General features: G+C 42.8%; 1 protein-coding gene across 2 annotated transcripts in view; it reads left to right on the top strand.

The window, feature by feature from the left end:
* DNAJC17 (DnaJ heat shock protein family (Hsp40) member C17) overlaps positions 1-26,560 on the top strand; it is a 968,483-nt gene that overhangs the window by 375,817 nt on the left and 566,106 nt on the right. For both annotated transcript variants that reach the window (XM_044074193.1, XR_006365217.1), the window contains exon 9: positions 22,390-22,470. In XM_044074193.1, coding sequence (XP_043930128.1) covers positions 22,390-22,470 — 81 coding nt within the window. The remainder of the gene's footprint in view (positions 1-22,389; positions 22,471-26,560) is intronic.

The raw sequence follows: 26,560 nt of genomic DNA, 5'->3' as shown, positions 1-26,560 counted from the left end.
ATGCCGTCGGAGACTCCGACTTCTCATTTAACCAAGAAACGGAAGGACAAGGACTGACACACATGGACCTTGGTTTCGGCTGAAACCGCTCCTAGGCCTGCTGCGAGTGTCTCGGTCTCGGCTGAAACCGAGTCCTTGGTACTTCCGTCCGTAGAAACCGCTCAACCGACAGCCTCGGTCCCGGAGGCCTTTTCTGAGTCGGTTATTGAATTACCCTCGGAAATCGGTGTTCAGGAACCTACCGACACCATTCCCCTAGACAAAACTACTCCAGCACGTGGGGCAGCCAGGCCCCCTGCATCCATGTCCATAAAATCTTTCACTAGGGCTAAAGCTGCTAAGCAACAAAAAACTCTGCCTCCCAAGTCTATTTCTCAGGGATCCACTACAGGCTCTCAGATACTAAGTTTGGCTGAGGACCTTATTTCCTTAATTAGAGGCTCTCAGCCTCATCCGGACAGGGGCTCTCATCCCCCACTAGACAAAAGGCCCAGGGTTGAGTCTGCTGAACCCCAGTCCTCTGATGAGGCCTCTGATGTCTCTGCTCTATCAGATTACCAGGAAGAGGCCTTCACGGCCTACGAGGATTCTGATGCAGAGGAATCTATTCCCTCTGCCTCCCCTCCTGAAGAGCTGTCCTTTGGGGAGACCCTTTACTCCATGAGAGAGCATTCCCAATGGCAGGGCCAGGAATTCTCCGATTCCAGGAAGAGATTAAGGACTTTTCTTCATTTACCTCAGCATAGACCTTTGGCTATTCCTCCTGTTTTAAGTGTCATTGATGATGTGTATTCTGAGTCTAGCACTACCCCTGACACCCTTCCTCCAGCTCCTGTTAAACCCGATAGGTACTACAGGGTCCCGGACTCGCATCATTTTCTTTACAAGGCCCACTCTGCTGACCCAGAAACTATTTCCCAGGGTCCTAAAGGGGTTGCAGCTGCCACTTGTAAAAATCCACTCCCCTCTGAAAGGGAGTCCAGGGCTTTAGAGATGGGGTAAAAAAGTGTACACTTCTTCCACTCTGTCTATGAGGGCTTTAAATTGTCAATTTCATATGATACAGTACCAAGAGTATTTGTTAGATGAATTGCAGAAAAAACTGTTTTCACCTGAACCCCTAGATCGTAAGTCACTTCAGGATCTGGTACATAATTCACAACAGGTTAGCAACCATTTCTTGCAGTGTGGTTATGATACATTGGAAGCTTCATGTAGGTCAGCAAAGACAGGTGCAGTCATACGTAGACATGCCTGGCTAAAGGAACAATCTCTGCCAGATCATGTTAAGGCTAAGCTTCTGGATGCTCCACTGGAAAAGCAAAAGTTATTTAGCTCCACTGCTCAAGAGGTCTTAAAGAAATTTGAGGAAAAGGCAAAATCTGTACAAACAGTCAAAGATTTCCTCCAGGTACAACCACCAAGATTCAGCAGAAATTGGCCTTCTAAGAATTGGTCCTTTCCAGAAGAGAGATTTCAAAGAGGCAAGAACAGGCGTGCCAGAGGTAGAGGGCAGGCTAGAGCCTCCTACAGAGGACGTCAATTGCAGCCTCCTAACCAGAGAGGTAGTGCAGGTCCAACAACTGCTGCACAAGGACAGACTCAATGACTTCACCTTGACCCTGCCGACCAGGGCTCAATTAGAAGCACCTTTGGGCGGAAAGTTGTCTTTATTCTCAAACAATTGGCACAGTATTACAAGGGACAAATGGACACTGCAAATAATAGACAAAGGATACAGGTTCCATTTCCATACATTACCAGAAAGAAAGGGAATGCCAAACCTGCCACCAAATCAGAGGGCAGAGGCTTTAAAACAAATTGCCAACCTATTGCAAATGAAAGCTATAGAAAAGGTTCCTCTCGCAGAACAAGGCCAAGGATTTTACTCCAGACTATTCCTTGTCCCAAGAAAAGAAAAACAATGGAGGCCTATTCTCGATTTGTCCGCACTGAATACTTATCTCATTGTGCCAAAATTCAAAATGCTGACCCTACAGCAACTCCTTCCCATGCTGGGCAAGGGGTCTTGGCTGGTAACTCTAGACCTCAAGGAGGCATACCTGCATGTCCCTATCAGTCAAAGTTGCAGAAGACACCTCAGATTTCTTGCAGGTTCAGAGCATTATCAATTCTCAGCATTGCCCTTTGGCTTATCTGCTGCGCCCATAGTATTCACGAAATGCCTGGCTTCAGTAATTGCACACTGCAGACTTCAGGGGATTCAAATGTACCCGTATCTGGACGACTGCCTTATACAAGCGGACAGCCAACAAACTTTGGAAAAACATTTGAATTATGCCATCCGCCTACTGCAGGCCTTGGGATACACAGTCAACATTCACAAGTCAAGACTTGCACCATCCCAAAGAATAACTTTTCTGGGTGCGGAACTAGATACAACCACCCAAATGGCTTTTCTCACAGAAGAAAAACGAAGACAACTACCGGATTACTTCAAAAATCTAACAAAACAAACTCTGATGACTGCGAGGAAAATCCTGCAGGCCCTGGGTTACATGGCATCGTGCATTCTCCTGATTCCACAAGCAAGGCTGCATATGAGAAAACTACAATGGTACCTAAGGAGTTTATGGTCTCAGCACAATCACAGCCTAGAAGCTTTGATACCACTCATTCCATGCCTTCAAAAGGAATTCCTGTGGTGGGCCCAAGCATGCCAGTCAAACAGGGGCCTGCCTTTCAGCAAACCAGTAACCAGCCAAACCATTACCTCGGACGCTTCAGACCATGGATGGGGAGCACATATGGAGGACAGATGCATCCAAGGTCTATGGTCTCAGAAAGAATTGCATGCACATAAACCAAAAGGAAATGCTGGCAGTGATTCATGCAATCGAGGCCTTCAAGCTCTTTCTACATCAGGGCCACCTGCTAATAAGGACAGACAATACCACAGTTATGTGGTACATAAACAAGCAAGGAGGTACCCATTCCTACCCTCTTTGCAGGCTAGCAATGAATCTTTGGGAACTTTCCCTAAAACTCAATATAGAGCTGCAATCCCAGTTTGTGCCAGGAAAAGACAATATACTGGCGGACAGCCTAAGCAGAAATACCATGGACCCACACGAATGGATGCTGCACCCAGACATCTTCCTTCAGATAACACAATCATGGGGGAGGCCGGACATAGATCTTTTTGCCTCCCACCACAATCATCAGCTGAAGAAATTCTGCACAAGGACATACCATTCACAAGCATGGAAAGTGGACGCCCTCTCTTTCAGTTGGAATACTCTAACAGTGTATGCATTTCCACCACTCCCACTAATGACCAAGGTCCTACTGAAAATCAAGACAGAGCAGCCAAAAGTGATTCTAATAGCCCCGGACTGGCCAAGGCAGCACTGGTACCCACTGTTACGGAGCCTGTCACACACGAAACCGTGGCCTCTACCACTATGGACACTTCTTCTGACACAGCACAATTACAAAACTCTGCACTCCAGCCTGAAAACCCTGCAGCTGACAGCCTGGAGAATACCTTGACACCTCACCAGGAAAAGCTATCCAAGAGAGTAAAGGATATCATCATGGAAGCTCGCAGACCTTCCACGAGAAAGACATATTCAGCAAAATGGAAAAGATTCCACACTTGGAGCACCACAAAGGGCCTAGATGCCACAGTGATGAGCATGGCACATATTCTGGAATACTTGGCAGACATGCTCCATAATGGCCTTTCTTACTCTTCCATAAAAATTCATGCTTCAGCAATTTCAGCAGAATACAATACTGATCCACCTGTCTTCTCTCATCCTCTCCTAAGGCAGTTTCTAAGAGGAATTAAAAACATCAATCCTCCAAGAAAACCACCAGTGCCTACATGGGACCTTAACATCATGTTGGAAAAGTTGACTTTGCCTCTCTTTGAACCAGCAGCATCTTCAGAGTTACAGTTCCTGTCTTGGAAGACGGCCTTTCTTCTGGCCATAACCTCAGCAAGAAGAGTATCTGAATTGCAGGCACTCATGGCAGTACAACCATTTCTTATTTTTCATCAGGACAGAGTCTCCTTGAGAACCAATCCTTCATTCATGCCAAAGGTGGTATCCAGGGTCTCATTGAACCAAGCTATTCACCTGCCTACCTTCTTTCCAAACCCACAAAACAAGGGAGAGAAACTTCTGCATACCCTGGACATTCACAGACAGTTACGCTACTACTTGGACAGAACTAAGACTTTTAGAAAAACTGACCAGCTGTTGGTAGCATATGCTGCAGGCATTCAAGGAAAAGCAATTTCCAAACAGACAGTTTCAAAATGGATAGGAAATTGCATTTGATTCTGCTTCTCTTATCATGGAAAAGCTGTGCCAGCTAACATCAGACCTCATTCCACCAGAGCTACAGCCACCTCCACAGCCTTCTTAAGAGGGGTGGCTACCAAGGACATTTTAGAAGCTGCTACATGGAGCTCCATGCATACATTTTCCAAGCATTACAATTTACCCTTATATTCCAGATCCAGAGCAGGCTTTGCTACAGCAGTCCTGCAGGGCATTTTAGCTACACCATCATTTTCTTAGAGCCTACCACCCCCAGCTTGGCTATGGTATTCTACCCATATGTAAGGACTGCAGATGCATCCTTGAAGGACATAGTACAGTTTTGTACCTACCATAAATGTAGATGTCCGATAGGTATGCATCTGCAGTCAGGTTTACCCTCCCTCCGTCCCCTCTGTGGTACTTCTTGGGTACTTATCCTTCTTACAGCTAGCTGAGGTTATCTATTATGGTGTATTTGTTTTATATTACTGTGCATGTTTGCAATATTTTTGTATTTCTACCAAATTTAGCCTTCCTTAGAGGGCACTTGGCATCTGGGGCAAGAAAAACTGAGGAAGATGGCGTCGGTTGACGCTTTTATACCCCAGGCACTCTGACGTCGGGGAAGGGGCGACATCAGCCGACGCCGGACCCAGACTTTGGAATCCGTCCGACCGAAGGGCTGCCTGAGGCAGGACAACCCATATGTAACGACTGCAGATGCATACCTATCGGACATCTACATTTATGGTAGGTACAAAACTGTACTTTCTCTGCACTGTCCTTTGGCTTATCTACTGTGCCCAGGGTATTCACAAAGTGCCTAGCTCCAGTCATTGCATTTTGCAGGCAAAGAAATATTCAGATTTACCCATACCTGGACAATTGTCTAATTTCGGCAGAAAGCCGGGACATTCTTTTGAATCATCTGGCCTTGACTTGTCTGGGGTTCACCATAAATGAAAAGAAATCGCACCTGGTACCCTGTCAACAAATTATATTCCTGGGAGCAAGCTTGAATACAACTTCCCAGATGGCTTTTTTCACACCAGAGAAACGGATTCATTTGACAGCCTACTTCAGACAAGTGGCCACAAAAACCCAGCTATCTGCAAGGCAAGTACTGCAAGCCTTGGGGGTTCATGGCCTCTTGCATTCATCTAATTCCATACGCAAGGCTGCATCTAAGGAAACTACAATGGTATCTCAAAAGCCTATGGTGTCAACATTCACAGGATGTAGAAGCAAGGATTCCCATCATACCTTGCCTATGCCTAGAGTTTTTTTGGTGGACAGAAGCCTGCCACCAAAACAGGGAACTACCATTCACATTACCCCCTGCTGCCCAAATCTTAACAACAGATGCATCAGACTATGCATGGGGGGCTCACCTGGCAGGGAAGTGCATTCAGGGCAAATGGAACCTAAGTCAAATGCACCTGCACATAAATCAAAGGGAAATGCTAGCTGTACAGAATGCTCTGACAGCCTTCAAGGACCACATTCGTCCAGGACAACTAATGGTAAAGACGGACAACACCACTGTCATGTGGTACATAAACAAGCAGGGGGGTACACATTCGTACCCCCTTTGCAGACTAGCCATGGCATTGTAGAACACAGCCTTGAGCTACCAAGTGAATCTACAAGCTCAATTCCTGCCAGGAAAACTAATTACACTAACAGATGGACTAAGCAGAAACCTCATGGACCCACACGTGGAAACTGGAACCAAGGCTTTTCAACATGTTGACAAGCAAATGGGGGAGTCCAGATATAGACCTATTTGCCTCCCCCCAGAACCATCAACTGAACAAATTTTGCACAAGGATTCCCCACAAACTAGCTTGGAAAGTGGATGCTCTATCCTTCAGCTGGAAAAACCTATCAGTTTATAACTTTCCCCCTCTGCCTCTGCTCTCCAAGGTGCTACTAAAGATCAAACAGGACAAGCCAAGGACAATTTTAATTGCACCAGACTGGCCTCGCCAACACTGGTACCCACTCTTGCGCAGTGTGTCACGCTTGGCTCCATGGCACCTACCTCAGACTCCTTCCCTGTTGTCTCAGCAGGAGAACCAGATTCTGCACCCCTCATCTGCAAACCCTGAACCTAGCAGCCTGGCTAAATACCTAATACCTCCTTTACCATTCCTCAGTAAATTAGTGATGGATATCATTTTAGAGGCAAGGAGGCCTAGTACTAGAAAATCTTATGCTGCAAAATGGAAAAGATTTTGTGCCTGGAACCAATCTCAAGGAATGAATGCAGCAGTGCCCAATTTACCTCAGATTCTACAATACATGACTGAGATGCTTCATAAGGGCTTGTCCTTTTCCTCCATCAAAATTCATGCCTCAGCCATTTCAGCTCATTATAGCACAGAGCCTCCCCTCTTCTCTCACCCACTGCTCAAGCAGTTCCTCAGAGGGGCCAAAAATTTAAGGCCAACCAGGAGAGCTCCAACTCCAACAGCCTGGGATCTTAACTTTGTCTTGGAGAAAACTCACTCTTCCTCCTTTCAAGTCAGCTGCTACTGCAGATTTAGTTTCTTTCCTGGAAAACCGCTTTCCTTTTAGCAATCACTTCTGCAAAAAGGGTATCTGAATTACAGGCCCTTATGGCAGTGGAACCTTTCATCATCTTTCATGCGGACAGGGTGTCACTCGGAACCAGTCCCTCCTTCATGCCCAAGGTGGTATCCAGTGTGGCTCTTAATCGGTCCATTCATTGGCCTACCTTCTTTCCTAACCCACAGAACAAAGGGGAACGGATACTGCACTCTTTAGATGTGCACAGACAGTTTAGATTCTACTTGGACAGGACTAAACCTCAAAGGAAATCTGAACAACTGCTGGTGGCATTTGCTGCAGGGACAGAGGGGAAAGCTATTTCAAAACAAACCATTTCAAAATGGATAGGCCACTTCATTCATTTCTGCTATAAGCACCATGGAAAACCTATCCCACAGGGCATCAGACCCCATTCAACCATGGCTGCATCTACCTCTACAGCCTTTCTCAGGGGCGTCCCTACTAGGGGCATCCTAGAAGCTGCTACCTGGAGTTCTGTACATACTTTCACCAAGCATTATCATTTGCCAATTTTCTCTAAATCCATAGCTGGTTTTACCACTGCAGTCTTGCAGGGCCTTATAGCTAGTCCTAATTCTATTTAAATTCCTTCTCCCAACCTTAGCTTTGGGAATCTACCCAAATGTAATGACTGCAACTGTGAAACACGAAGAACATAGTACAGTTGTGTGCACTTACCATAAATGCAGATGTTCGAGTGTATTCACTGTTCAGTCCTGGTTACCCTCTCTCCAGCCCCCTTTCTTCTTTTGGCTATACCTCTACTCTTACTTACTATGCTCAAAAATCTTTTTGGTGTATTTGCTTTTTTGTTGGAGGTATATCCTTGTATTTATAGATTTAATTGCTTCCCATTAGGGGTGCACCTGACATCTGGGGCAAGAAAAACTGATGTAATGGCGTCGGCTGCATGTTTTATATGCCTGATGACCTGACGTCATGGAAGAAAGGAAAGCAACTGATGCAGGACCCAAGACTTTGTTAATCAGGCCGACTGAGGGCTACTGCAAGCAGATAACCCAAATGTAATGACTGCAACAGTGAATACACTCGAACATCTACATTTATGTACACAACTGTACTTTCCCCACTCCTGTTCATCTGTCAAAGGGAAATTACTGGAGAACCCCTACAAAAGCAGATCTAGTCACTCAACAGAAAGGGCAGCTGTTTCATCCCAATCTGACCTCACTCAGTCTAACACTCTAAATGATAGGATTCTAATCTGTACAGTACACATATTTTATGAAGAGGTGGTTTGAGTCCTATAAAAAGCCGGGAAACCTAACACCAGGAAATTTTACACAGCTAAGTGGAAGAGATTCTTAGTCTGGTGCCTTAAGCACAAATTCCAACCCCTTCTATCAATATCCCCATAGTACTTCAGTACTTAAATGACATTACATTTGTGGTTGCCCTACTCTTCTGTTAAGGTTCACGTATCTGCCATTAATGCTTGCCTACCATTGGAGTCGTCTCTCATGTCCAAGACAAAGGTTTAAGCTTTTTCTGAGAGGAGTTTTACATCTTAAATCCTGAAGGAAGCCTATTGCCCCACCTTGGGACCTTAATTTTTTTTGGAAAACCTCCTTTTACTCCCATTTAAACTGTCTGTTCAGCATTTCTTAAGTTCAGCACTTGGAAAACAGTGCTCTTCCTGGCCTTGACTTCAGCCCGCCGAGTCTTAGACCTCTATGCTGTCATGACTGCCCCTCCCTTTCTCATCTTCCACAAAGATGGGGTAAGCCTCAGGGCCAGTTCTTCTTTCATGCCAAAAGTGGTTAGTGAACTTAACCCTTAACCAGGCAATCAATTAGCCTACCTTCTTCCCCAGACCCTAAAATAGGGGGGAAAGAACTTACACTCCTTAGACTTTCACATACACTTGAGGTTTTAGGGGACAGAACTAAGGATATCAGAAAATCAGACCCAGCTGTTTGTCTTCTTTAATGGATTTCAGGTTAGGACAACCAGTTTCCAAACAAACTATTGCTTCCTGGATCTCAAAGGCTATTTCCTTCTGCTACTGTCACCATGAAACGACTTTACCCACGTGACCAAATGCACACCACTTCAGCATTGGCCTCATATGGGTCCTTCCACAATGGGGTAGATATCAGGTCCATTCTAGAAGCAGCAACTTGGTCATCTGTCCACACTTTCACTAAACACTGTAAGCTAGACTCCTTCTCTAGGTCCAAGGCAGTGTTTGCTAGAACTATTCTGTCAGGCCTCCTGAACTCTTTGTCGTCGTCTTTTTAAGCCTCCCACCCTTCTCTCTCTACAGGTCTAGGAGTCACCCATCTGTTAATACTGCAGCAGTGACTCAGTCAAGACATAGTACAGTTGTATAAAAAACTTATCATAACAGTAGATTTTCTGCTGATCACTGTTGCAGTATTTCTTCTTTCCCAACTTATCCACCTTCTCTTATTTTTCTCTGTCTGTTGGCACAAACATTATGCCTTACAGTCACAGGCACACATGCTCATTATCCCAGGATATTACAGCTTTCCTGATCGGGAACTTCCTTATCCTTTTCAAACTAAACTCCTCCTAGCTGACCAGTCTTATTCCTTGGTTTTCTTCAGACTGCTGCTGGCTTGGAGATGGTCTGAGGACCTCACATGTGCATTCACCCAGTGCCAATGAGCTGTGGTCATTATCTGGACGCATCTCCCTAGGAAGGTAATGCTTTGATACCCCAGCCAGATGTCAGCGAGCTACACCCTGTTAGGAATACTGCAACAGTTTCTCCTCATTTCTCAGACAACTTTCTACCATATCACCAATATCTTTAACACTAAAATTACCCTAGCGGCTTTCGGTAAAGATCTAAATCTTTGTACTCACTACCTAATTCAGACCTCCAGAAACTACAGTCCACTATAGAGACCTTTTCAACTTTCTTGAATTACAAACTAAACCTAAAGAAACAAAATTAACTCCCTCTGTCAGCTTCCCACATACTCCTTAGCAGCTGGTATTAAAACTAACAGTTCATTAAAATAGCTAGGAATATCCTTCCACCAAGATCCTAAACAATCATACAAATAACATTAATCTCTGGTCAAACATACAACATGATATGGGCAGATGGACAAAATTTCAACTTCCATTCCTAGCTAAAATAGCCACAATCAAAATTAATCTTCTACCCAGATTTCTGTATATATTTAATGCCTCCAATACCATTATTAACCTAAAATTCTTCAAAACCATTCACTCCGCAATTTCCAAATTTATTTGGGTCTCCAAATCAGTCAGAATCAGTTATAATAAATTGACATACCATAAAAACTATGGAGGGTTAGGGCTGCTGGACTTTAAACTCTACTATGATATCATAAACTGTAATAGACTAATAATAGTAGCCAACCACACCCCTTCACCACAACAATGGTCTCCAGCCTGGATCAAACTATTACACAACTATATCAAAACACTATCCATAAATCTCAGAGCCCTCCCTTTCCTTTGCAATGAAAATTTGAAAAATCTTAAAATACACCCAGTCATTAAACATAAAATCACCATCATACAAAGGGTGTTCATATCATTAAACCTATATTATACATTCACTTCCCTACAACCAACCGGCCTTAACCCCAATCTCAAAATGAATAACAATATGATTAACCTAAACGATTATCCCCTCCTCAAGAAACTAACCATCTCTGATATATTTCCCTTCAAAAACAATACTATCACTGAAATGAGAACACAATTAAAGCTCCCTAAAAGCTGTACAATCATTTTAAGGCAAATTTGAGACTTTAGCCAATACATCGTAGACAATCTTGATATTGGTGCAATTGACATTCAAACCTGTAAAACCATATGGAACCTCCTATCCTCAAACAAAAAAAATGCTAACTCCTACAAACTTATTCTATCAATCAAAATGCAAAAAAAAAAGATGTTCTTCATGTTTCACTGTTGCAGTCATCACCTGTGGGTTATCCCTGCTGTGGTAGCCCTTGGCCGGCCCGAATACGAGAGTCAGTGTTTTTCTGCGTCAGCTGCTGTTGCTTGTTTACTGACATCAGGTCATCAGTGCTATAAAGCAAGGCAGCTGACACCATTACATCAGTCTATCTTGCCGTGGAGCCCGTAGCAGAAGCAGTTCACAAGTGTGCCAGTCGGTCGCTACCAAAGTTTGAATTACAGCTAAAAACGTCTAAAGCTAAGCACCCCATTGGGGATCCTTTTTTCTTGCACTAACTGATGTCAGAAAAAGTTAACAACTATCTCGCCTGTGCAAAGCAGATCCCACACAGACTTTCATTCATACTGCGTCACTTGTTTAGGCCCAAACCACGACATCCCCTGTTGCTGGTTCTGTGCCCTTTTTAATGCGCGAACCATTCGTCGTAAAGCTCTTATTGTAGACCGGTATTTTTGTCTTCCATCTTCGCATTCCGAAAAGGAGTCTATCAGCCAACAATCTGTAGACATTCCGAAAAAACGTAGAGATAAAGATAGAGACAGACCACACAAGGCTAAGACCTCCGACAACTTTACCTCTAAGCAGGTCGTCAGTTCTCCGGAATTCAGTGTTGTGCTTTCGCAGTCCCTGATGCCCGATACGATATCTATGCAGGCCTCTACCAAGACCCTTTTTTTGGAGTCAGGTGTGCCGCAGAAATCTTCTTCATCTTCCTAGCCTTTGGTTGTCTCTGCCTCTGATGGTTTGGAGCCGCGATGCAGGCACCGGCTTCTGAGGAGGCATTTCACACTAGCAAATCTAGACAAGAAATGATGTCTTCTCATCTGACCACCATTTCTGTCGGACCGATGGATACTCTTAGGCCTAGAAGCCAGGCCACTCCTAGAAAATCTATCTCTAGCCACCATCTTACTCCTGCTCCATCACCAAAGCCCTAATGCTTAAAATGGCGGAGGATTTTATCTCCCTTATCAGGGGCAGTCAGGCCACAACTTCTAAAAGGAAAAGACATCCTTCTCCTGAAATACTGACAGAACAGGATTCTGAGGAATCTGATTATTCAGATTCTGAAGAGGAACAACCTCTGACTGCTTATGAGGATTCAGATGCAGGGGAATCCATTCCTTCTGCTGCCCCACCAGAAGATGTGACCTTTGGGAAACCCTTCACACCCTCAAGGAACATTTCCACTGGGAATCCCAGGACTTCCCTCAGTCTAAGAAAAGACTAAGAGAGTTTCTAGACCTGCCCCAGCACATACCCTTGGCCATCCCCCCTATCTTAGAGGTGGTGGATGATGTTTTCCATGAATCCAGCTTAGCCCCCAACACCCTCCCAACTGCTCCCAGTAAACCTGATGGGTATTGCAGAGTACCAGATTCTCACAGATACCTGTACAGAAATACTGCTGCAGACATGGAGGTCATTAGACAGGGACCTAAAGGAGCTAAGGCTAGCTCTGCTAAGAATGCTATTCCTTCTGGCAAGGATTCCAGAGCTCTGGACAGATGGGGTAAAAAAGTATACACCTCTGCAACCTTGGCTATCAGAGCACTCAACTGTCAGTTCTATATGTTAAAATATCAACGACACACTTTGGAACTATTAAAGCAAAAAATTACAACATTTCCTGACTGCGCCGATCCGAAAGAGTTAGCAGATTTACTGCATTCTACTTGTCAAGTGGTCAAACACTCATTGCACTGTGGATGCGAGTCGCAGAAGCCTCAAGCAGGGCAGCAATGTCAGGATATGTCATTAGGAGACATGCATGCTTGAAGGAACAATCTCTCCCTGATCATGTCAAGTCTAAATTAATTGATGCACCCTTAGATAATGACCGCATGTCTGGAGTAAAAGCAGAAGAGGTGCTTAAAAGGATGGAAGACTTAGCAAAATCTGTTGCAAACAGTAAAAGATTTCTTTCAGTTACAACCTCCTAGGTTCAGCAGGAATTTTCACTCTAAGCACTGGTCCTTTCCTGCACCTAGCAGACAGGGGTAAAATAAACCTCGCAGGGACAGCCCACTCAGACCCCTATCCCAGGGACAGTAGAGAACCAAACAGTGGGCCACTTCTGCCCCAAAGGCAGTGAGTTCTAAGCCATCCCTCTATGGCAAAAACTCTCAATGTCTCCCTCTCCCCCCTCTGTCCTCCTTTCACTCACCAAAAGCTAGGAGGAAGGCTCTCCCTCTGCAAAGGAAATTGGCTTTCTGTTACAAAGGACCAATGGGTTTTAAAGATAATTTTTCAGGGATACAAATTCTCTTTCAACGAGCTCCCAATTCCAAGAGGGTACCCAGACTTACCTCCAAATCAGTGGGCAGAGGCCTTGAAACAAGTCCAAACTCTCATATCCCAAGGGGTAGTAGAACCTTTCCCCTCAGATCAAACAGGCAAAGGCTTTTATTTCAAGCTATTCCTTGTTACCAGAAAAGAGGGCACTTGGTGCCCCATCCTGGATCTATCCATTCTGAACACCTCCCTGGTGGTCCCCAAATTCAAAATGCTAACTTTGCAGCAGCTGCTGCCTATGCTGAGAAAAAAATGCCTGGTTAGTGACCCTAGACCTAAAAGATGTCTACCTCCACATCCCCATAAGGGAATTCTGCAGGAAATTCCTGAGCTTCAGAGCAGGCTCACAACACTTTCGGTTCTCTGCACTACCCTTCAGCTTATCTACTGCTCCCAGGGTATTCACCAAATGCTTAGCGCCGGCCATAGCATTTTGCAGACAGAGAAATATACAGATTTACCCTTATCTGGACGACTGCCTCATTCAGGCAGAGTGCAAAAAAGAAAGCTGCTCCAGGACCTCCTGTATGTCAAAACCCTCCTAACCTCCTTAGGGTTCACCATTAACGAGAAGAAATCAAAGCAAACACCCTCCAGGAAGATCATTTTCTTGGGAGCACAGCTGGACACAGCATCCCAAATGTACTTCCTGTCCCCAGAAAAGCAGAGCTTCCTGCCTCTCTACTTTACCCAGCTGGCTTCCAGAAGTCACTTCACTGTGAGGAAGTTTGTGCAAGCCTTGGGGTACATGGCATCTTGCATCCTCCTAATTCCTCTGGCCAGGATTCACATGAGAAAACTGCAGTGGTCTCTAAAGAACCTTTGGTGTCAGCACTCTCAGCCTCTAGAGACCTCTCTCCCTCTGATCCCCTGTATAAAGGCCGAGTTCTTCTGGTAGGCAGGAGCCTGTGCCAAGAGCAAGGGTCTTCCCTTTATCCTCCGCCCAACTGGGTAGACCATCACCACCGATGCCTCAGACATTGCTTGGGGCGCTCACCTAGCAGGAAGGTGCACCCAAGGTCTTTGGGACGCCCAGCACCTTCGCTTACACATCAACCAGAAGGAAATGATGGCAGTACAAAAGGCTTTGACATCCTTCAAACCCCATCTGAGGCCAGGGATTCTCCTGAGTAAAACGGACAACACCACAGTCTTGTGGTACATCAACAAACGGGGAGGGATCCAATCTTACCACTGTACAGGCTAGCCATGAACCTCTGGCTGTGACAGCCTCCTCCTTGGGATTACACCTAATCGCCCAATACCTACCCAGGGATCAACAACACCCTGGCAGACCACGTAAGACAAAATGTACTGGACCCCCCGAATGGCAGCTCCACAGAAAAATCTTTTTGCAAGTCCCTCTGGAGTGGGGAACTGTGGAGGTGGATCTCTTTGCTTTGCACCTCAACCACCAGCTGAAAAAATTCTGTACCAGGGAGTATCACTACCTAGCATGGAAGGTGGATGCCTTGACCTTCCCTTGGAACTCTCTTTGTATATGCTTTCCCTCCTCTGCCTCCTATTCCCAAGGTACTGACCAAGATAAGGGAGGAGAAACCAAAGGCCATCCTCATTGCTACAGACTGGCCCAGACAGCATTGGTACCCCTTACTGCGCAGCCTGAAATTACAACCTCCCAGGCAGCTTCCCCAATCTCAGACCTCTTGACTCAGGTGAGGGAGGGAATGCGGCAACCAGACTTGCAGACTCTCAAACTGTCAGCATGGGTAATACTCTAAAGGCAAACAGGGGTCCCCTGGTAAGCAAAGAGGTCCTAGACATTATCACAGAGGCCAGAAGACCCAGCACTAGAAAATCTTACTCAGGGAAATGGAAAAGTTTCTGCTCCTGGAGCCAGTCCAGAGGGGGCAATTCCTCACAACCTTCCATCTCTCGTATCCTGGACTACCTAGCGGAGCTACTCAATAGTGGCCTCTCCTTTTCTTCTATTAAAATCCACACCTCAGCCATTTTAGCTCATTTCGATACAGATCAGCCCCTGTTCTCACATCCTTTGATTAAATGATATACATTCATGTGTGTGAACACATTTCCAAATGTCCGTTACCACGAAACGTTTTGCCGAATTCCGTTACGTCGACTGTCTTAAATGTCATAAATAAGTCGAATTTGACATTCTTGGATCGCTCCACTGCCGAAATGAGTGCAACCGTGGGTCAAAAAAGGGGTGAGGTTTTGTAATTCGATTTTTTTCGTGTTTTTTTTACTTTCGTGGCTCGCGATTCGTGGATGCAGCGTCGCAGATGTGGCTGTCAAAACTTTTGAATGTATACCGATTAAACAATTCCTCCAAGGGGCTTCTTATCAGACTTCCCAGAAGGCCATCCATGCCAACCTGGGACCTGAATTATGTTTTGGAAAAAACTATCCTTACCACCCTTTGAACCTGCTGCTTCAGCAGAACTGAGATACCTCTCCTGGAAGACTGCTTTCCTACTAGCTATCACCTCAGCCAGAAGGGTTCCAGAACTTCAGGCACTGATGGCCATTGAGCCCCTCATCATTTTCCCGACAGGGTCTCCCTGAGGACTAATACCTCCTTTATGCCCAAGGTGGTATCTAATGTGACTCTCAACCAGGCCATACGTCTACTCACCTTCTTTCCTAAACCTCAAAACAGGGGGGAAAGAATTCTGCACTCGCTAGACGTGCACAGACAGCTCAGATGCTACCTGGACCATACTAAACCCTTCAGAAAAACAGACCAACTTCTTGTCAGCTTTGCCCCAGGGGCAGAGGGGAAACCCATTTACAAGCAAACCATTTCCAAATGGATATCACACTGTATCCATTTCTGCTACAGATTACATGGGAAACCACCCCTAAGTCTATTCGTACCCATTCCACTAGGGCAGCCTCCACTTCCACAGCATTCATCAGAGGAGTTCCTACCAGGGACATCTTGGAAGCTGCCACCTGGACTTCTGTCCATACCTTCACAAAGCATTACCACCTACCTCTTTACTCTAAGACTAGGGCAGGGTTTGCCTCTGCAGTTCTGCAGGGCTTGCTGACCCATGCCTAGGTCTCTTACTAATCCTGCCACCCCTTTCCTTAACTTTGGAAATCCTCCCACAGGTGATGACTGCAACAGTGAAACACAAAGAACATAGTACAGTTGTGTACACTTACCATAAATGTAGATGTCCAAGTGTATTCACTGTACATAACTGTACTTTTTTGATTTCCATTTTCTAGTAATTGCTTTTTTTGGCAGCTAACAGCATTAAACATAGTAGGGCTTTAGCGCATCTGGTAATTCAATTTCTGTATCCCAGTTCAAAAGAATCATTTAGTTAGTTAAAATAGTTTGCACACTCAACATTTTTCACAATGTACTCTGAATTTCTAAAATATAATTTCCCAGGTACCCTTCTTTTTCTCATCCCACCTGCAGTAATTGCTGTCTGCTAGTGGACAAATTCTCGGAAATCTATTTGAGGTATAGAAATACTCATACAAAACTTCAACATAGAAATTGTAATCCATCTAGATTTTATTGCATGTTTGAGAACCATATGAATATCTTCCCATTGTTTCTTTGTCTATTGCCTTTCCATTCTCATTTCCCAGACTTTTCTAACTTCATCTGATTGATTATTATACATATTTGGGTTTTACCACAGCTTCTGTTCAGGACTCTGCTATAAGCTCAACCAGAGCTGGTCTTTCATTAAACATTTCCATATGCCCGTACTCTACGATCAATCCATGGTAGAGAAGGCAGTCTCGAACTCACAGTCCAAACTTCTGTTTAATGCTGTTATTCTACTCTGACTTTTCCCTTCCTAGTTATTTGCTTCCAGTACCATGGTCTCTTTGCTGGCTTTTGCCAGTAAATTTCAGCTCCCTCTTGTCTATTTTCTGTGCCCCTACTTGCAGTCATTCCTATTGGTAAAATCTCGTTTCACCATTCCCATGTTGGGTTAGTTCTCAAAATATTTTCTGCTACTTTGTAAAGATAATATTCCATATGGTTGAGCACCCATATGGTTGAGCACCCCACCCCCTTCTCTGGTTCAGGTCCAAGGTACTCCTGTTTTTTTCTTGTCAGCTGCAGTGCTTTTTTTTCTGTCATTCAATCATTTTCTTTTGGCGCACTAGGATACCTTGCTGGCTCACATTTTTCTGGGTAAACTTTATTTCCTTTTTCACATGTTCTGCATCCAAGAATGTGTTTGCTCATTCAAAAAAATATTCAGAAGGCAGCTGGATATAGTGACTTGAATCTCACACCTGCCTCTTGCATCTTGTAATCTAAGGGATAAACTCACTCGTCTTCTGGAAGGGTATACAAGGAATGATCATTTCCCTGAACACTGTGTTGTCTCCAATTGATACTTTATCCTTTTGCCACAGTTTTGGCAGAACCAGCTCCTGCTGCTGGCATCTTTACTACTGTAGGTCTTTGCTTATTTCTCGTGATGAAATTTGGAGCATAGACACAGTGTGCATACCTCTCAACTGTCCAGATTTTTTAAGAATGTCCAGAATTTTGCCTCATATTTTTGAGCTGTTTCTCATAAAACTTGTAGTTTTCTGGCAAATCTCTGGGAAGATCTGAGGACGGACGTCACTAAATAATGAGATACATTTGAGTTTCAGACTTCAAGTCCTTCAGAAAATGCATACGAACTGAAATCCTGTTATTCTAGCAACTTTCTAAGTTTATACGTGCTATATTTAAAAATGTGGGCTTATTTTTGGCCCTTTGCCCCCCCCCCCCTCATTATTTCAAGCTTTGTCCAGATTTTTTTGCACTGGGAGGTTGAGGGGTATGATGATGTACCCTTTCTATTAACAAATCCTGTTGTGGAATACCAGTCCAGTTATTTGACCATTCATAAAATTAATTCAACCTGTTCCTTCCAGTTTCTACGGTATCACAGAAAATCTATTTTTTCCTGCATGCTCCATCTTCTAGCTTTCTGTTTTTTTAAACAGTTCTTCTTGTGAAGCCTTATTTTCCACCAGTCTTTCCTACATTTCAGCTACTGATTTCTGTAGTATTATCAGCTTATCTGTATTAGCTTCTTAAATCTTTTTCTATTTTTTTCCAGCCTTTTGCAGTTGGCATAAGTATTTCCTTATTGTCTCACTTATTTTAAACACCTTTTCATGCATTTAATTTATTTTTCCCCTAAATTAGTGGAAGCCAGCACATCTACAGATGCTGAAACTTGGATCTACTTTTTGCTGAATGGCTGCAAGGATCTTCCCTACTAGATTTTTTTCTCTTTCTAGCCTATTTTCCTTTACTTTCTCCAGATTCCACCATTGCTGTCATCCAGGCAATGTAATGACTAACCAGTAACTGAATTTTACACAAATGTATTTTGTTGGTAATTTCCAAAGTTTCCATTTTTCACACTGGAATATCTCTACTTGACCTGTTGATCAGTGTGCATCCTTCTTAGAAGTCTGAAGGATAGCATTGCTGTCTCAATACAAAATAAAACAAACAAAAAAAACAGCAATGCCAGCCTAGTTGACAACTGTTGTCCTATAAACCTAGCAAGATAAGAAAATTAAAAACATTTTTTTAGATTTTTGCATAAAGGAAGCAAGAACCAGATTCAAAGGTTAAAAAAATTAGGAAAATAATATCGTAAAATAATGTTGTAGATGAAACTTTAAAGGAATGTTTCACTTCTGTCTTTATTAATGAAAGAAAATGGTGTACAGTGTTTGTAAGGATTAAAAGGAACAGTAGTATTTACAGACAGTAAACCGCTTCCTTTTGAAATTTCAGAAATTGACAGTTTCGGGGCAATAATTCTTTCAGTGATGCTCTGCCTTGTAGGAGGAGAGAAATTAGAGACTTCAGTTTTAAGATTTTCAGTCAGAATTACAATAAGCACCTCATAAAGACACAGTTGGAAGGAGCTTTTGAATGTTGGTTGGTAAAGGTCAAAGGGCTGGAATGTGTGCCAACAGGATTCTCGATAGAATTGTTCAACAGATCACTTACTAATCATACATTTACAGATGATTGTGAGTTATTTGTGTTTATTTCCACACTTAAGAACAGTTCAAGAACTACGGAGAGGAATTTTATTTAAGATCTTGGATGTAAACTATTATCATGGTAAATTCCACCATGGTTTCATGAATGAAGGGTATTTTTTAACCTTACTTAATTTTATGATTGTGTTTTTGAACCTGGCAAAAGGCATTTGGGTATGTTGTACTGGATTACAGTAACACATTTAACTCCATTTCACACAGAAGACTTGGTGAGGCAAAATGGATATTTTTGACGGGGGGGGGGGGGTGGCTGATAAAACTTATCAGTGTTTGAGTGGCATAAGTCAAAGTGATGGTAAGGGGCAAGGACCCTGTCTACAGGAAGTGTTGCATTAAGAAGTAGCCCTCAGGTTACTGTACTGGAGTCAGTTCTGTAGTGTCTATGTTTCTGGTGTCATGGAAGAATGGAATATGAGCTGCTTGTTTGCAGATGATAGTGATGTAGTATAAGGGATGGGGCAAATATGGCAGTTAAGGTTTAATGCAGCTTAATGAAAGGTGATACAGCTGGAGTTTAAAACCTAAGTAAGGTTATCTTAAAAAGTTCAGATATAGCAATATTAGACCAATAATTAACTACAGTAATGAACCACAAGCCACACACAGAACTGTGTTAAAGGCTAGTAAATTGTTGGGACCTATCATTGTTGAGTTGATTGAAGAAGTAGAGGTATATTATATCAAAGTTATGCCACAAATTTTGTAGAGTTTTGTCGCTGTTAAAGAAAATGGAAAAATAAGTTAATCAGTAGCATGCCAAGAAAGTCAGCCAAAATTAGAAAAAGCTATGCAAAAAGAGGCCTAAAGATGTATCCTTTGTACTAAAAGGAAAGAAGTGGTATCATATGATCACATCATTTACTGAAGAACATGAAAGGTACATGTGTAAAGAAGATTTGTGGGAGGTGATGGAGCCTTTAAATCAGTTGGAGGGCACAGATTTTGTTATGTTAATGAGTGACATTTTCATACAGATAATATTAAGATGGAGCATGCAGTCAGAAGAAACATCAGTTGATAAGTGAAAAGTGACTGTGATAGGTGGTAAACTGAACATGCTGTGAGCAACTGTATAGTGGATGCATAATGATATAAGCCAGGAAAAAAACAAGATTTTTTTTCAGAAGTGTTTATTTTAAGGTAGGACAGCTGATGGGCCAAGTATGTTTGTGGCCTAGTGGGACGCCCCTGCACTAGCCCAGTAATCAAGGAGCCTCAATCCTCACTACTGGCAACACTGTGGAGACGTACACACTGGGAGGATGACAAGTCCACACACTATAAACTCCAATTTCCCTTAAGAGCACACAGAGACCACAGTCAGTCTGGGGCTGGTTTCCCCTCTTTCTCCAGATCCTCAGTAAGACTCCCCACTGGCACAACTATAGGGTCAAGGTCTCAGCTGAGTGGCCAAACCAAGACCTCCAGCACCCTTTCTGTCCAACTAGTGCTTCGTGTCCCTGCCCAAGTAGCTGACACACACACACACACACACACACACACACACACACACACACACACACACACACACACACACACACACTTTGAGGTTTGATATATACATGCACACACACACACACCTGGGAAAGGCTGGCACAGGTTTACTAGCTATGCCCCCTTCTGCCCAGACTGTAAAGTAGTTTCCAGCGCCACCAGCCACTACTTATCAGCTACTTTAAGCCCCTTAGCAGAAGGTGTCCAATCTTACTGTGTAATGTTACTATTAATCCAAAAGGTACTTTGACCAAGAGCCAGACTATTAGGAGTAGCCTAAACAGTGTTACCAAATAGATATACAAGTAGTCTAAGATCTTAAATATCTCTAAACAGACCAGCCTCAACTGAAAGGTTTAAATATATTTAGTAATAAATAATAAAAGAACAAGACAACACTAAATATGTATTCACAGTGACATCAGAGTTCAAAACCACAGGAAATATTTAAAACAACATTGCAGGACAGTCTCAAATAAATGCAGAAAACATCTAAGTGGATGTTGTCAGGTCAAAGACAAATACAAAATGCCTTGTCTTTCTCTCAGAGAGTTCTTAAATTAATATCTCAAATAGTGTTGCTGGGATACTTGCAGCATGACATCACTTTGTCACCTGACTTCAATTCCCAAGCTCACAAACAATGCCCACGGATGCAGCATCTAGCATCTCCTTGTGAAAATACATAGCCTTCAGATGTTTGCAGCTGCTAGAAGACATAAAATAATAAAACGCTTACAATGCAATGCAGAAGGCACCCTAGTTCTAGACATCCTGTCTCCTTGCTGCTTTGAAACTAACTTTTATAGCACAATTATAAAACAATTTAATTTCAACTATTTTCTTTAAGTTTTTTAAGTTTTGCAAGTTACTCTCTGTGTTCTAGTTCCCACTGTTAAAACATATACATTTACACAAGTACAATAGTTTCTATACATTTCTGTTCTCTTGCCTTCATGCAAGTACATTATGATAAAACTGGGCTTTTGTAACCACTTACCCCAAAAACTATATTATGACATATTTCTTTTTATATATCTTGAAATAGTTTTGCTATACTCCTGATTATTGACACTGTATAACATTGTATTGCTACTTAATGCTTGTAATAATCCTGTAACATTGCTGTTTAATGCTAATTTATACTGAAAATTGTTTAATATGTTGGAGCTTTTCTCCCTGGGCCTATGCTGAAAAAGGGCTGTTCACCTCAGTCGGACAATTCCAGTCAACAAATGTAAAATAAATAAAATAATTCTTTCCCAGTAGGGTACACTGTGGACACATCATTAAGCTCAGTACTTTACACACACACAGCTTGATATACAGACAACGTACAGTTCTAATATAGTGGTAACATAAGCAATTGCATCCTACTGATATTCACAATTGACATATAACTATTTACAAAATTCCAGATAGCTGTACTGGACGTATATCCTTCTGTCACACTTCTATGCAAATCATATTAATATTCACAAATGACATATAATTATTTACAAAATTCCAGATAGCTGGGCTGACAGTATTTCCTTTTGTGACACCTAGCATAAATATTTCAGTTTGTGTAGCAATTTCAGACTCTTCTTATAATATTAATTGATATAGGATAAGTATTGGTGATTGTTTTTCCTGCATGACATTTACAGTGAAAGTATTTGAAGCAACATTCCTTTCTTACTAACTTTTATTATGAATTTTATCTTGCAGTATGGTGACGTACTTAATCTGGTGCTGTCCAGCAAAAAGAAGGGTACTGCTGTCGTAGAGTTCTCTAGTGTACGAGCTGCTGTAAGTTCTCTGTAATTTTTTTTTACCTTTTTTGTTACTGACTTTCTAAGGTGTGCTTCAGTTTCACATCCAAGGCCATTAATTAAACTGCAGTGCAAATAACTGCAAAGAAACAGTAGAAAAAAAACTTATAGTGCTGTACATTTTAGTTTCGTAAGGACTTTAATGACTTACTTGTTTTTCTATTTGAGTTAAAGCTACCACATTACAACTTACTTGTTTGTGTCTGAAAAAAACAAAATAAATAATGATTTACTGTCAGTTTCCATCAGACTTTTGCTGTAGTTGGCCAGTAGTATCCTCACATATCCATGGTGCTTAGAACTTTGATTGTAGGATCCTAGGAAATACAAAACAATAGAATCACAAGACCATTTTTATACATTGTCAGTACTGACCATCATGCTGTATCCCCCTGCTCAAGCAGTACAAAGCTGGTCAGTAATGGAGTAAGTTTGCTGCTACCCTTCTAACTGTCCTGGTTTAATTTAAAGGATGCTAGAGTGTCATTTGTTGTGCAACATCCAGAGGAAGTTTGTTCCATAGGTGCTGGGTAATGAATTTGTCTCTCTGACATATTTTATCTGCTGGTGATGCTTTATGTCCCTAGCAGTGGTATTACTTGAGTTTATTTTCTGGTTTAGGCAAAATTATATCACAGTCAATTCCAGCAGCAGAGATGGTTAAGCAACCTTCCACACAAAATGTCTCTAAACCAAATATACCACTTCCATTGGACCTGATAATTTACCTAGATGCCTAATAAATAGAGCCAAGCATGCCCTTGTGCAGTCATTCTTTAAACTGTTTAACCCAAGTTTAGATAAGGAAACTGGTGAAGATGAACATTATCAAAGATGATAGAGTCCCTAAAGGAACAGAATGCAAGGTATAAATCACCACAAAATAGCCTATAAGAAACCTAGTAAAGGGATAGTGCTTCAAACCTTTCCTGTTAGCTGAGGGACATCAGGCCAACTATATTTTTGGTTAGGAGCCATTGGGGTCTTTCCATTTGCTTAATATGTCTGCAAAGGTACATCCAGAAGAGGGAGTTCTACTCAATAATTGATCTAACTAGAGCTGCATAAAGGATGATCATGTCTATTGACCTGGATGATATGCCTTTAGATATTAGTTGTGTTAATAGAAGGATTTTTGACTGCTGCTACTAGCTACATGGTGGCCAAAAGAGAAGAAAATGTCAGCCTTGGTTCCAAGATCCCTAACTACATAATCATTTTGGAGTGTGGGTATTGTCTGTACTAAACAATGAGGGAAAAACTGTTTACCAAATATAAACATGCTACACTTTTTTTGCATTTGATTTTAGCTGTTTTTCTGTATGCCACTTGTTTATGAGGATTAGTTCCTGTTGTAATGAATGGAGTATGAGAGGGAGATTAGACAGTAGTGCCCAATTTGCAATCATCTGCAAGCTTAGTTGAACAAAAGTCTTATTCCCAGTCCAGAGATTGGGTAAATGGATGCCAAAAATGAGGGGTCCCAATACTGAACCTTAAGCACACCACTAGTTAAATTCATACTTTTCTGAGGAGAAGCCTGCCACTTTAATTATGTGGATTCTATCTTTTATCCAGTTGACTACCCACCTTAACATATAGGTTCATAGGAGGTTACTAGGCTAGTGGCCCTAGAACCTGTATAAGCCTAACCATGTTAATCCTGGGTTGCCCCAGTTGTCGTTAGTTAGATGTACGTACTTTACAGATCTGCACCGACTACCCCAGTCCATAACTGACAAGGATGCCTCCCCCAGGGTGAATTTGCGGTCACCCATCCATTTGTCCAGGTTGCACTTGAATAGTGTCATTGAGGAGCTCTGCTTCACCTGAATTGGAACTTTATTCCAGAGCAGCGGCAATCTCTGGGAGACATACCTGTCTCTCCAGCATGTTCTGTTAATGTCACTGGCAATCCATACAGTGATTGACGCTAGTGCCATTTGATGTGTAGATATACAGCATTTCCTTCAGGTTGAGGCCTCCATCAGAGACTCCCCTGTAGGCCAGGCAGATTCAGCTCTCAGAAGCCTGTATGATACAGAGTACAGTGATAGGCTTTCAGTATAGCCACGTAGGTTATGGTTTGGAGGCCCTGTATCTTCTTGGTGAGAAACTTCACTGGTCTCTCCAGTTGCTGCAGGCTTCTGGTGAGATGCATGCAGAATGGAGCATTGTACTCTATCAATGGTCTGATTAGGGTCGAGTAAAATGGGGTTATAACATCCTTAGACCTGAATGTGATGCCTTAACTTATGAGATGCACAATGTAGAAGGCTTTCCATACCACCGTGGAAACCTGGTGGTCAAAGTTCAGATTACTGTTGACCTGTGTTCCCAGATCTTGCACCACTGGGTTTGAACTTAGAGGGGTGCTGTCAATATTGTAATTGGGGAATTCTGCTTTGCCAAATGGGATAATAGTGCACTTTTATGAGGTTAGTTTTAGACCGTGACTTTAACACCAGTCATTTCTTTGTGTTAGTTCCTCCTGTAATATGTCAACATCACTGGGGGGGACTCAATGATTGCACCTAGTTTACAGTCATCAGCTAACTTAGTAAGCCAAAGGCCATCTGCTTTAGCCTGAAATTCTGAGAAATAGATTCCAAATAGTAAAGGGCCCAGTACAGATCCTTGCGGGGTATGCCACTGGAGACGGGTCTACTGGTAGAGGTGTAGTCACCAACTTTGACAGTATGTGTTCTGTTGGTGAGCCAATTAGATACCCATCTAGTGACGTAAGGGTTAACACCTAGCTGGTAGAGTGTTTCAATGATACCTGAGTGGGGATTGTCTGAAAGGCTTTGGTTACATCCAGATAGTGGTTTGCACTGTCTCACCTTCTTCCAGGGCTTTGGTGACTTTCTTAAGTCTACCAGGTTCAGTAAGCACACTCTATCCTTAACAAAGCCAAATTGGGTTGGGTCTAGAGTTTGAAGGTTGTCTGTCCTTGTTGATAAGGTCCATGATGATCCTTTCTGTGACCTTGCAGATGAGGCTGGTTAGACTTATGGGTCTGTGGTTCCCAGGATCAGTTGATGGCCGCCTTCATCCAAGGGGATTACTGTTGCTGCTCTCAATTCTGCTGGTACAAAGCTAGTTCTTAGGCTGTGGTTTTAAGAGAACGCCAAGTGGGTCAACTACTTTTTGTTTTAGATTGCTTAGTAAGCAAACTGGGATGTTATCTGGTCCCATTGAGGCCATATTTTTGGCCATGGAGAGCGCAGATATGATTTGATCTCTAGAGATACTAGGCAGAAGACTGGTGTCAGGTATGCTTTGGGATGGGTGGGGGTGAAATTTGCACCAAATCTGTCAGCTAGCAGATTGGGAATGTCTTCCAGTATAGTGTGAGTGGTACCATCTACTACCAATTCAGCACATAGCTGGGCATTCCCTTTTAGATTTTGGACATAGTTAAAGAATGCGTTATGATTGTCCTTGGCTAGCAATGCTATTTTAGCTTCATAATTAGTTTTAGAGGACTTTATAAGACTTCTGATTTGCTTGTTGAATCTGTGGAGGGAATTCTTCCTCTGCAGAGACAATTTCCTCTTGTTTGTGGACATCACTTTCTTCCTTTTGTTATACATTCTGTTTATACTAGATGTCCACCAAGGTGGCTTATTTTTTTGGGAGTGCCTGCTTTTAATCCGGTCAGGTACAGCAGACTCTGTATAGTTGCTATGATGATTATACAGGGCATTTGTGTACATCTCTGCATAGGAGTCAATATTGCCTGTGATTGCAGGGTTATAATACTTTTTATACCATCACTTAGTAGATTGTAGTTTGCTTTGTAGAAGTTCCTTAGTTTTTTTGCTGCTGTGGAGGTGTGGGGTCCAGTAGTTACTTTGAACAGCACTGATTTATGGTTCGACCTTACCAGGGAGGGCATCACACAGGGGACAGTGCAGTAACCACTCATGTTGGTGAGTACTATATCAAGGACATTAGAGCCCCTTGTGGGGGTGCAGACTATCTGATCCAGAAAATTTGCATTAACAAAGTCCACGAACCTCTGGGCGAGCATGTTTGAGCTTCTGTATGTTACCCAGATGATG

Source organism: Protopterus annectens, chromosome 6.part0, assembly GCF_019279795.1.
Source record: "Protopterus annectens isolate FY-2018-M chromosome 6.part0, PAN1.0, whole genome shotgun sequence".
Classification (NCBI taxonomy): Eukaryota; Metazoa; Chordata; order Ceratodontiformes; family Protopteridae; genus Protopterus; species Protopterus annectens.
The sequence above is the reverse complement of the archived record's forward strand: the minus strand, read 5'-3'. Positions and strand labels throughout refer to the sequence as shown.